Below are 14,120 nucleotides of genomic sequence, written 5' to 3' on the forward strand. Positions count from 1 at the left end.
CCCCTGTCAGCCACAGAGTGTGTCAGAGGAAACACCGGCCAGTTCCTCTCGGCTGAACACAAACCCCCCCTTCCCCCCACTAGCACGAGCCAGAAAGAGAGAGAGCAACAGGCTTTCTCTTAACATAGATGAAGAGCTAAGATAATGTGATGTCTATAATACCAGGGGCTGGTCACAATGCACACCATCACCTCCCGCCCTTGCTCTGAGCTGCACTAGTACTGTGCCATTATCTTCACCACTTCAGCTGCTGCAATCAGCAAATGGAGCAGCCACATTGAAAGCCTTATCCACCCATCTCCAAAACGGCAAACTGAGGTCAAAAGGTGACAAGGAGAAAAGAGTCACCAAAGAAGAAAAAAAATAAGGGGAGAGAAAATGTGGAAATAGTGTGAGAAAATTAGACTCTGAAATACATGGACAAAAGGACAGGGACAACCAACAGAGGACAGGGTAGAGAGATCCAAGTCAGTTCTGGAAACAGTGGTCATTATTATTCCTTCCTTACTGTTGTTTAGAGCAATATTAAAACAAAAATGAGAGGTGAATAGGACCAACATAAATACAGCTTAAAAGCTGATGGGAAAGCCTCACTAAGAAGACACTCGGAGCATGAAATCAAATCAAATTGGAGAGGAGATGCAGTTTAGCTGATTTTTGCTGGTCTGCGTGAGTAAGCAAACGCGGAGGCTTATCTGACTGTTAAACCAAACGGGGCAGGATTTATCATGTGTATTTGTTAGCTCTATAATTTCTTGATTGTACATGATAAACAGGGTCAGGGTTGGATTTATACACAACAGCTTTGCGGCTGCATTCCCTATTCAATCAAACACTGAGTAACTTGGTACAACCACAACTAGTGTGGGAAAAAGAGAACATGCAATCGACGATGGAGATGATGAAGATAAATCAGGAGTCCAAGCTTTAGCAGAGAAGACCGAACAATCTGTCTCTCACTACTGCATGTCTCATACTCCAGGCATTTGTCTGAGTCTTCTAGACCAGTGGTTCCCAACCTGGGGGGGCGCCAGGCCTCAGATGATTTGAGGCCAAATATCACATTTAGAATCTTTTTTTTTTTTTTTACATATAATTGTAACGCAATACATGATTGTCACTAAAAGCCTTGTCTCTACATTACAATCAAATATAAAAAATAATTGATTAATTAATTTGAATACAAATTCAAGTTAGTAGCTAAAGGCATAAAAAGACAGAAATGTATAATTATTTCTTTAATAGAAATGTTTCTTCTGCCCGTAAAGTGTCCAAACCGGGCTTGTCTGGATAAGCGCATTTTTAAAACATAGTCATTGTCCATGCCGGTTTCAGTTGGATTATTTGTCACAGTTGCTCCGATCAGATCGGTCTCCTCCATTTTTTAGATTATTTACGACTTTTGAATCCACATAAACACATCGGCAAAATCCGGCTTACTTTGAGCGTGTGTTTTAAACAGTTTCCCTTTCTGAATTGTTTCCACTTCCGCGCGGTCCTTTAATTTCTTCATAGAGCGGGAATCCAAATAAATTAATCCTGAGTCCAATAACCATCAAAGTCACTCCAATAGTGCTCCTTAATTACGCTTTCATCCTCCTTTAACAAAATACTTCACATTCATCCAGTTTGTGACAGTAGTTGTTGCATTTTTGAGACTTTTAAACTTTAATAACCACTGTTGCGCCCCCCCCCTTGTGTGTGTGTGTGTGTGTGTGTGTGTGTGTGTGTGTGTGTGTGTGTGTGTGTGTGTGTGTGTGTGTGTGTGTGTGTGTGTGTGTGTGTGTGTGTGTGTGTGTGTGTGTGTGTGTGTGTGTGTGTGTGTGTGTGTGTGGGGGGGGGGGGCGCAACTTCCAATAGGAGTCATTTGGGAAAAAGGTTGGGAACCACTGATCTAGACCCTCAGCATGTGGCAGAGACAGGCCAAACACATTGATCCAGGAAAGTATTTCTTGTGAATCACGCCAGCCACACACAGAGTTCTTTATTCAGCGCACTGGACTCTGGTCCTCTCTGAGTGGAAACCCCACTGTTTCAAAAGTGCTTTCGCTTTCTATACATTCTTACACCTGGAGAGGCTGTGTAAGGAATGATTGGAGAGAGTGGTAATAGCAATAGAATAATAATAGGAGATGTAGAAGAATGAAGTGTTATTGACAGTTTTGTTGAGAAGGAATATTGTTTCTCACACTTTCTGCTAATCTGAATTTAATAACAAGTGTCTGTGTAAACTGATTTTGTAATAGTAAGTACATCTTAATGTAAAGTAATTTCTAATGTGTTTTTTCTCACATTGTGTCCACCCACTGGAGCAGCCTTTTGACATCTTGGTCATTTCCTATCTAGGCTGATAGGAAAAAAAGCAATCCAATTTCAGAGAGACAGGGGGTGTGGGAATGCACCTGGGACACAGGCAGACTGAAAAGGTCAACCTGTATGTACTAGATATAGCAGAAACTGTGTGAGGAGGAACGACCGGGCGGGTGCTGCAGCGTGCATGCAGAGGTCACCCCGAGGGAGGTTTACATTTGGTTACTCTACTATACAATCTATGCATACAAACGCAGCGTATTTTTTGAGGTGGGGGGATTAAACAGTAAGCAGCTTCTGAGCATACCGCTTCTCGTCATCTGAAGGACAAATCAGGCTCAAAATGAAGTTTTCAATTGATACTTTAATTTATTTTAACCTGCATGTGGGACAAAAGGATGGACTTTCATATATTAGATTTTAGTAGTTTGACATAATAGAGAAATCTTCCTTTTCTTACCGTGTATAGTGTGTATTCAGTACATCTGTCTATCTATATATATATATATCAATCTGTCTATCTATATATCATCTATCTATTTATTATACTGTGAGTGTTTGAGCCCCCCATTGCATTGTTAAAATTCAAATAAGCCAATCTTAATTATTCACTTGGGGACAATTCCTATAAAATACAATGTGCTGTACTTTCTTGATGGCTGTGAACCAAATGATATCTTCCTTATAAGTTTTTATTTTTTCTGTGCAATATCAATACACTTGTAATTACACATCAGTTTTAAAATGAATTAGTCTCAATGAGGTTATGATGCAGAAGGCTGAATCATGCCCGTAATCAGAGTAAATAATGCCCTCTTGGGTATCATTGGTAGATTACACCTATATAATCTGTGTTGATGTTGATTGCTTTTCGACCAGCGCTGATTACTTGTCAAATGTCAGATTTAAATTAAAACTAAATATGTAAAATTAGATTTATAACCACAGCTACTATATGGATGGAAATGCAATTGTCACTGTGCCACAGGCCAAGAAGCATTACAGGGAATTTCAGTGTTTAATTCTACAGAGTTACAATTAGCCGTAAGCCTTTTTGCACTATTTATATATTAAGTGTATTAGGTGTCACAATGCCCACACATCTAACTGTAACCGGTTTCCTCCCATGCATGAACCAAACAGACAGAGGAAGTCAACAAGGACGTATCAGTCCATTGTATGGAGAAAAAAAAGTTGGCGCTTTTTTACCAATATCTCTTTTCTATTCCATTGCTTAAATAATGCAATAGCATTACCAGTAGCTTAATGTATGAACAAGAATACAAAAAGGTCATTTGAATGTCACAAACAGGGCTTGACTTTACTTAATGGTGATAATTTGTTTAAATATATTCATTTCTTCGCTCATCCTACACCTTGAAGTGTTGAGATAAGTGAAACTGACATGTGTATCTCTGGTCACTGGGACAACAATCACATCTGTCCAGTGGCAAGAGATATAAATTGGACCCTGAAATGTGTTAAAAGAGGAAAAAAACTCTGGGCTGACTAGTGCTGTGTATCCACCTGGAGAGATTATAAATTGATGTTGCAGTGCGGAGGATGGTGGTGCGGGAAGGACACGCGACATTACATTTGTCAGGTGACTAAAATACATCATGCCAGCAGGGTGACGGCACTTAACAGAAAATGCTTCCAGCAGGCTTTCCCATTTTCAAAATGTATATGATGTCCAATCAATCAATATAATCTCACCTCGAGATTACCGTCACTTTGCCAAGGTTAACCTCAGCCCTCTACCTAATACATAAAGCTGAATTATATGACATTTCAGGAAGGGGGAAAAACACTGACATGCAAAAAAAAAAGCCATTCTCTTACAGTTGTTATCTCGTGTCCTGATTTCACACTCCCACACAAGTGTGCCTGGCGAGGTCACGCAGCACCGTTCAATCATTCTGCCACTACGACAGGCCACCTTCCACCCACCGGCCACGCACATCATCCCTCGGCTCCCTCCATTAAATAAATTGTGCTGTAATAATCTCTTAGCTCCTAATATTCATGGTGAGCACAGCGGCCTATTTTGATTACCCCACTTTCAGGCACAGCCAAAACCGTCTGTAATCCCCATGTTTTACCCTCACTAAATTAAAGGAGGAGTTATTTAATGCAGACCGAAATGAAAAGAGTGTCATTCATCCTATGTAGTGTCAAAAAGCTTTTTTTCTCCTGCTTCCCATGCATATTAGCGGTATAATAAGAACAAATGCTATGTCTCAAAAGGTGTACTTTACGTACTTGTTGTTTTGAGTGCATAAGTGGGTCCCGATGCAAAGCATGGCAACATGTTGAGAACTGGGATGGTGCACTCATTATGATCAAAGAGTTGAGTGCGGGATATTTCTCGCACTCAACGAACGGCATATATTTGTTTCACTATATATGTAACGTGCCATTAGACTTAATAATGATAAGGCTTATTGAGCCATCTCTATTAATTTCGTACCACAAATACGTTGCTAGAATCTTTTTGGCAAACATCGCGCTATAAAGTTGACAAACATTGGCGATCGTCAGCAAAGTGCAATTAGAGACAATTTCAGAATCAGCCTGTCCTCCTACAAAAAACCACCATATAGGCCGATTGTTCATGCCCTTATTACGACCCAGAGACACGTTTGAAAGTGTATGTTGTTTCTTACACGACCACTAGAGGTGCTCTAGTGGTCGTGTAAGAAACAACACGCTCCCGGCTCATTCATTGCAAACGCTCCGGAGGGATGTTTATTCACAAATAACCCTCTCTGGAAAATTCTAAATTGTGGAATAGTTTGGCCATTAAAATGCTTTTTGATTCGATTTCTGGCGAGAAGTGTATATTGTACTCTTAGAATCCACGTCCAGTCGATGTGTAGGATCTATAGTTTGATAGATATTACGAAGATGATTTGAGGTCTCGCCAGGATAACGTGTATGCAGCTTCCATGTAAAGTTAGCGTGGGTGAAAACATTTTTTCCGGTCTCGAAGTTTTCATAATAAAACTGGATATATTCCCCTCACTGTCAAATGATTACACAGTGATATCTGCATTACTCATCCACTAAAAAACATCAGTTTACCCTTGTTAATTACACAATATTGATTGGTTTGAATTGTGTACAATGCTTTTAAGTTTAGACACTAGAATCCCCAGCTATCGTTTGGGACTACAACATCCGCCTTGCTTTACAAACCCTGTGATTAGTCATCAAGCCCTGTGATTGGATGTTGGAGTAGCAGTGCGACAAGGCTACGCTGAGCGTCGAACAGCTCTATGAAATGGAATGGAACCACGGCAGACTATCCAACACTGGAATTGGACGGGTCCAGCCCCCCCCCCCCCCCCCCCCCCCCCCCCCCCCCCCCCCCCAGAACTACACATGCTGGCTACTGTGTGTTTCGCAACATGTTCTATGGCACGTCTCTTTATAACACGTTTTCGTATTTCCCACAATTAGAAGTTGCCAGTATTAAACTGTGTACACCCTGGAGGTTTAGGGGATACGAAACACAGTGGTGTTATCAAATTTAAAACATATAATTAATACATGGGTGAATTAATATACCCACATGACACCTAAGGTCAGAAGAGCTTTATTTAACAGCTGGTCTTATGTCTGTGACCCCTCTTGTTGTTATTTGATAAGCCTGAAACATGCACTTGTCAAGGTTCAGAGGCAACTTTTGCAAATATGGCAGTAGCCATCGATCATCTTAAGATAAGATAAGATATACTTTATTGATCCCAAGTTGGGAAATGTTTTTGTTACAGCAGCATACTTTGTTCTACACCACTACAATTCAGAGGTTAACCTGGTATTTTTACTGCACTACATGTATTTTAGTTACTTTGCAGATTCTGATTAATGATGTGAAATATAAACAACCCTTAAATCAGACTTTAGTTACACCTGAGTCAAATTTAGGGAAGGTGTCAAGTGCCAAAATAAACTATGCAATATTGGACGTTAAGTACTTTGTCAGACTTCATATTTATCTGTGGATAACCCCAACGTTTTTTTCTTATTCAAAAGAAGACCTTAACTTAAAGTGTTCTTTAATGTTTAAATAAAGCCTTATCAGTTTGTCTGTTTTGCACATCCTCCTGCTAATATATTTGGACGTCCTGCACTAAACTGTTTTATTGTAGAGATCACTACAGTATCTTCTTAATATTTTCTATTCTATATTTCTATCATGCCTTCTACTTTCCCCCAATTTTGTATGTAGGCTACTCTTAATATTTAAATGTTTTCAACAAATAAAACGTATTCAACAACAAAATTCAATAACGTGCTTTAACCACTAGGCGGTGCGGGTTAAAAAAACAGTGGTGTAATTAATAAAAGTTAAAGTTAAGTTAAAGCCTTTTATTGTCATTACACACAGAGTATAACGAGATTCAGAGTGCAACTCTGTCCCGGTGTGCAAAAAATACAAACAAATACATAACACTAAAAAACACGGCAATAGGACAGACAACATACAATTATACGGGGGAATAAATAGTTAAAAATCATAATAATATCAAACATAATATGACTATTAACTTTATTGTGAAATTAAAACAGAACGGTAAAGGAAAATACAGTTTCAGTTTCTCGATTTGAAGCTTATGCATTGTACCATGAACCTGTATAGACCTGTAACAGTCAACTGCATGAGGAGTTGGAAAGGTAGTTCAGTAAATAATGTCTTTAAAAACTACAAAAAAAATCCCTTTTTATCAGCTGTGCACCGTTATGGTGTAAATATAGCCTATCTACCAATTGGATGAAATATAAAAGTCAGCCGAATTAGTGTTGATACTGCAAGGAGACGTATTGTGTGAAAAGAAATGGAAGATGTTGTTTAATTGCTAATATATTTATGATCCACGTCACGTATTCAGTTTTGGCGGCATTTCTTACAGTTTGTCAAAAGGTCTTCTGATCAGGGCTCTATAAATCAATATCTACGGCAGATATGTAATATTTAATGCAGCCGAACCGTGTATTACAATGCCGTTATGTGATGACTTCCAAAGAGAAAAGCAAGAACACTCGGAATAAAGTATTATTTTATTTAAAAAAAATGTTTTTCCTATTTCATATCACATAAACACCATATCCCGACATGCATTGAGGCTAAAACAATCGATGTGTTAGCCTATCAAAACCTCTGAAAAAAGAAAGGTGTCTCTCAGAATCGAAAGAGAAAAACCTATGGGAAAAACACAAACGCATTGTACACAATTTAAACCAATAAATGTCGTATAATTAACAAGGATAAACTGATGTTTTTTAGTTGATGAGTACTGCAGATATCACTGTTAAATCATTTGATCATTGGTTTTATTATGAAAACGTCGAGACCGGAAATACTGTTTTCAACCCGTAACTTTACATGGAGGCTGCCGCATACCTCAAATCATCTTCGTAATATCTATCAAACTATAGATCCTACATATCGACTGGACGTGGATTCTAAAAGTACAATATATACTTCTCGCTAGAAATCTAATCATAAAGCGTTTTAATGGCCAAACTATCCTACAATTTAGGATTTTACAGAGAGGGTTATTTGTGAATAAACGACCATCTGTAATGTTTGCATTCAACGGGAGCACTAGAGGGCGAACACTTTCAAACGTAATTATAGGACGTATTAAGCGCTTGAACAAACGACATATTTGGTCGTAATAAGGGCCTGAACAATCGGCCCATTTGGTCGTATGAGTTGGAGGACTTGTTGTTTTAAACAGTCAAAATGCAAACAATGCATAAGTGTTCACAGTGAACATGCAGTGTACTAAGGGCAGTATCCAAACTGAGACACAGCAATACTCAATAAGGGCAGTCTGAACTCACTTCATGCTTCCGTACGTTAAACGTTTTTAATCTTGCAATTTCATCATGAGGTCTATCTTCACTGAAAGCCTGTCAAAACGGTTTAGAAAGGCTCTAAATATCCAGGCTTTACATTCCTCTGCTGGCTGCATCGCCACAACCTCACCTTGACCTTTGTACAACTCTCACCCAGACCATTACTTCTTTCACCGCCGCAAAACGGGTATCACCGTTCATTGTAGCCGTGCATGTTTCTCCATCTCATTTTTCAATAAATCCACTGAACGCAACCTGGAGGTCCCACGAGACCCAAACAAATCAATAGGAAAACATACTCTCAAATCAACCGTATCATCCTGACTGAAATAGAGAATGCTGTTATTTAATCTGATCCAATACGCTACAAACATAATAGACACAGCCAGACACGCCCTTACTCTGGTACAGTAAGAGTACTGTAAACTCAACACAAAGCCTACAAATGGTAATGGCTGCTAATGCTTAATAGTAAGCAGTAAGGATACAATGGCACAATGTATGCAGTATATATATATATCCAGATTGGCTTCTAGTTGTTCTTTTCAAGTACACTGGGCTTTTCATTTAAGTCTTTGGAGACATACATACGTGCAAACGTGTCAACACTATGAGAAGCTGTCATATTTAGTTTTTCTATTTGCACTAATGGAGGACATTAAAAGGGCTATGAGTAACTGTAGCAAGGAAGTAAGAGACTGGTAAATGATTTCAATAGGCACCAAACACTTTCAGAAACACATTGCACAAATTCATGTAGTCATCAATTTGCCTAAAGTGTACTTTCCTTTAACGATATCACAGCCTTAATGTGCACATCAGTGACTACATCTGCTCTACTTTTCTTTGGTATATTGTCTGCAAAAAATAACTGAAGTTGTAACTTGTCTTTTCTGAGGATCTATTTTTGCCACTGTCTAGGTAAGTGTCTTCTGGGAAACAGAACTGGAGTAATAAAAGTCTGTTGAAAAAGTGGAGAGGGGATGGAGGGATTCGCCCGACGGTTGCAAAGGGATTGAACTGATTGACAGAAACTGCAGGACAGTTGACCCCCCCCCCCTCTCTTTGATAGTGTTGACAATGTGGTTCCAAAGGGGAAAGATGGGGGATTATTAGATCCATAAGTGCAAAAGTTCTCATGTGCGACACCTTGTTTTCCATCTCTCCAGGAAAATATGGAAGACTTCAAACAGATGTGTCCTCTGGGCTCTGAATCACAAGATAATTAAAAGGCTCTTGACGAGCAGAGGGCTGCGTTGTGATATTGCGCCGCATCATCTGTCTAGAACTCTGCACAATGCTGCTGCATTGATAGAATCCACTCAAAAGGGCCCTATGCAAACAGTTAGGAAAATAAATGATCACCTGGTTTTCATCACGCACAGAAAGAGGACCCATTGTGTGAGAAAGGTATCATTTTGTCAATGAAGCACTGGAATATTCTATTATCTTCAAAAGGGGCAATAAGCATTGTATGACTTTAATCTCAATCTCTATTTACGACCAAGAGCATGCAACATCAAAAGGTCTCCGCATAGTAAGATACCACAGCATTCAAACAACAAAGTCACATTTTCAAGACGGTGACAAGTAGGTAGCAAAGCAGATATACAAAAGAAGCATCCAGAGAGGAGCAGGATGAGAGGCAGTAACAGTCCTTTCAAACCCCCATAGATATGTTATGGTCAGCATGTGCTCAAGGGCTACACAATCTTTCTAATTTAAAATACTTCTTATAATTGATTCTGTTGGACTACTTGTCTCTTTTTTTCCAGTTGAGGATGTCACTCTCTGGTGACCACATCTGCACACTGGGAGTCGCTTGTTCAGAGTGGAAGAAGGCTGTTCAGTTTTGGATCTGGAAATGAGGCTGTAGATTGGATTATGATGCCATTTTTAATCCATCTTTTTCCCTTGCAAGATATTGCTCCTCCCTTGCTTCTTAGCGTTATACAACACTTGACAAGAGGAGATTTTGCTCAATTCGGATGCAGTGATGACTATGTGATTCCTTGTGACACTCTAATTTGAGATTATAGGGCCAGGCTTTGATGCAGACATGGGAAAAAAAACTTTTAGTCACAGAGACCCTTCTCTTCTCCGGACCCATTAAAAGGTCCCCCTCATCTCCATGTACTTTAATTATAGCCATCTTGTCCTGTCTCTGATCCTGATATTGGCGGAATTAGGCATCCAACTATCATGTTTCTCCTGAGTTCATTAAAAATAAAACACTAACTCATCTCAACACGCCGTCTTAACTCAATGACATGGTGTACTTCTTTTCTGAGTAAATGGGCTTCAAATATAATTTGAAGCAGACCAATACTGATGAAATGGTTGATGTTCCTTCACTTATTAACCTTTAATCCATTGGTGATTCAAAGTGAGTCACAGATAAAGAATCATCATTCCATACACAATTAGCCGAAGCACAAAGCTTTTTCTCTGCTGATTGACACATCTGTGGTTTTAATTGTAGTGTTGAGTGATTATGTAATCATAGCTCTGAGTGATTGAAGAACACGCAAACTGATCTCAGACCAGCACAATGTTTAATTATGGTAAGATATAGTATCTACCCTCAGACCCCGAACAAGTGGGTGGCTAACCTCATTTTTTAGAGCACTTCTGTCTCATTGCATTTTCATTTATCTATTTATTTTGGACACTCTCACAGAGAGAGAGAGAGAGTCACATGTCCATCTATTTCACTAGTATATATCACCTCTGTTTCAGCATCTTGCTCAAAACTGATGACTGGTGCCAAATCTCTGACCTTTCAGTTTCAGGACAGTCTCCCCAAGCCCCAAATCACCCTTCCTCATGACATTTAACACAGTGAGTAAGAGAGCAGAGGGGGTCAGTGGAAACACAACCAGCTGGGAGGAGCACAACACAAATGGCAAACTGTCTTATCCATGTCTCACTTCCTGATGATGACCTGTCTTAATCAGTGTAGTGTGATAGTAAATCTGTAAATAGTTCCCAGAGAACAGTATGCTTAAGAAACCCCTTGTTTAACGGTTTGGCGTAAGCAGACACTAGATTTCGAAATGCAAAATCACAATCACCACTGGCAACACTTTAACAACAGTGTTGGCCACCTGGGTCAAATTCTGAGGTCCATCTAAATCAAAGATCTAAGGTGGCTTACATTTGATCCAAAATAGCATTTTCTTCTCAAATGCACAAGAAAAACTACATCATGACATCTGACGGAGGAATCAGCCATTAATATAACATTCTTAATAACACATCAAGATATGTTAGCCACTGCAGGTCTTTCTTTACTGAACTGGCAGAAAAATGTGTCTCTTTTTTACTCTAGAAGTCTTGGGTTTTTTCTCTGACGCCGAGTGTGTAAGCAACTCACACTCAAAACTCACATTTCTCTCAAAGTCAGATATCTTGTTATTCACACTGTGGTGTAAATTTAGTTTCTATATAACATGCCATTACGCCATCCTAGCCAATCAAACACCAGACTAGACAACATTCAATGTCACAGACAAGGAGAAATACAGTACAGTAAGTGGAACGGTGACAGTCTTGCTCAATATCATTTTACAGCAACACAGATGTCTCAACATGATTTATATGAGAGGTGCATGAACTAAATGCGAAGGCTGACACAGCTTGAAATGAAAGTGTTTCACCTGAATTATTAAACCAGAGCAAATTAGTTCAATTAAAACAAAAGAGAAGCTCCATTACCTATACAATACAAAATAGATGTATTTTTTCAAACCTAATTTAATTCGATAGATTAAAGGAAGCAAATTGAGTGAGCACTTTTTATTCAAATCATATTATATGAAGCCCATCTAATAAGATTATATACTCACTTGTGTAATAGTATATGTAAACTTTGTAGTTCAAGCTACTGTTTGGCAAGGTGTGCACAAACAGCTCACTAGAACTTCTTAGAAATTAATCTTCTGAGAACACTTTAATCAAACAAAATGAATTTCACCAATTGTTTAAAAGCATATCGTAATAATTTTTAAAGCCAAAACAAGGGCTTCGCTGTTAAGAGACATGCATGTGGCCATAAATCAAATGCATATGGCCAATAACAAACTCAAGGGCACATACAGAGAGGAATCTGTATGCCAACAAAAGAGGACATGTGGACTTTCAGTTGGCAACAATGCAGACTTACAATGTGTTGTTCTTTCCAAAACTGCTCAAAACTTTAACAATTACTCATAATTAAGGCTAAACGGATATATATTATAATACAATGCATAAGAAGAATAATAAAATCAATGTAAGCCTGAGAAAACAATGTTAAGTGGAGGCCTAGATAACTCTAATCAATGATGAATAATGTTTCCTGTGCACAAGCTTCCTCAAATAAATAAGAAACCACTAACGGGCTTCAATTATGCATCCATTTGGATAGCATCTGCCCAGATAGGTAAATTGGCCTAATAAGAAAAGGTTGTGTTTTCTGTGTGTTGTTCTTTAACAAAACACATTGTATACAGGCCTCCTGAATAATAGGACCATATCCTGAAGCTAATGTAATTTGTTTACTGCTTATGAATATCCTTATTAAATTGTAAGTATATTTAAATAGCAGTAAAGCAAATGAATTATAAATATGGCTTTGGTCAAATGTCATAATTATTTTTAAAATAAATGGGGTAAATAAGTAATGAAAGTGCCATGAAACTGAATAAAACAATGAATAGGCTGCTCTGCCTTTATAAAAGATATACACTGTGAGAAAAATACTTTGAGTGGGAAAGACAATGATTTTAACGTGATGCTTCAATTTAAACCTTGTGTTGTTTGGGGAGTGTATGTGCTTTACCTGAAATCACTGTATGGGTGAATTATCCAAAATCCGGCGGATTTAACCCGCTCTTGTTCTCGTTCCACCGCCTTCTCACTTCCAAACATCCTCAGGGAGAACTTGTTGACCCCTGGTTGAAGCATTGCCCCTAACTGTCTGTGCATGAACCCTGCTTGAAATAATCTCTCGTCGTCCGGCAGAATTTGATCAATGCCATCCAACTTTATAAACCCTGACTGCTGTTCTGGTGGATCTTTTTGCGTACCACCACCGCCACCGCCGCCGCCACCGCTGGCCCCTTGCGCGCCTTGATCCGGCGGCCCATCACCGATGGCTCCGGGGGGGCTCTCCTCGCTCGGGGTGACATCCCCCTCGGTGATGAGGCGCCTCTCCTCCGCCGAGTCAGAGTCGTGCACATGGCGACTTGTGATGGAAGAGAGGCTGCCTCGAAATCTCCGACAATCTCCATTTGAGCTGGTCTTCATCGGTCTCCCTATGTCCGTCTCCATGATCACAGTCTCCCCACTTTTGGTCTCCCCGATGCCTTTGCAGCTTCCTCCAGAGGTCGGCGACGGTGACAGCAGAGGCTTCATCCTGAGACTCTTCCTCCGGGTGTCCTTGTCTGCGTCTTCTCCTTCCCCCATTATAGATGCTTTTTGTCCAATGTGCTGTGGCAAACTATAGAGCCTTTTACGCATGGAGGAGTGCAGCCTTTCCATTATGACATTGAGACTAAGTGGAGAAAATGAAATAAATCCAGGTTGTTAGGCTGTATAGTAACGGTTGTTTCCACCAGCCTCCGCGCTCCCTATCTGTTTGTGAGAGCGATCAGTCTGGAGCTAATCTGTATCCCTGAAAGCCTGCTACACATGACATGGACCGCCGTGGCTCTACTGAAACAGATGAGGGACACACTTTATCATAATAAGACTACCAGACAGTTTGCATATGTCCTCACGCACAACCTGGGCGGTCCGCTTGGCCACTGCGTCCCCGATCTTTGTGCCGTTCCGACATTGTGCGCAAAAGTGAAAAAAACTGCTTGAAAGTCACCTTAGCGTGACATGTGAGGGACGTGCAGACGGACGGTGATATGGAGACGAGGGAAAGGTCATGCACGACGAAGGATGCTCTTTTC

General features: G+C 39.8%; 1 protein-coding gene across 1 annotated transcript in view; it reads right to left on the minus strand.

Moving 5' to 3' along the window:
- The window catches only part of LOC117549144 (potassium/sodium hyperpolarization-activated cyclic nucleotide-gated channel 1-like), a 78,213-nt gene extending 64,512 nt beyond the window's left edge, over positions 1 to 13,701 (minus strand). The window contains 1 exon segment of the mRNA XM_034220777.1: positions 13,001 to 13,701. Within this exon segment, the coding sequence (XP_034076668.1) occupies positions 13,001 to 13,701 (701 nt within the window).
- Positions 13,702 to 14,120: the final 419 nt, after the last annotated feature.

Source organism: Gymnodraco acuticeps, unplaced genomic scaffold, assembly GCF_902827175.1.
Source record: "Gymnodraco acuticeps unplaced genomic scaffold, fGymAcu1.1, whole genome shotgun sequence".
Classification (NCBI taxonomy): Eukaryota; Metazoa; Chordata; class Actinopteri; order Perciformes; family Bathydraconidae; genus Gymnodraco; species Gymnodraco acuticeps.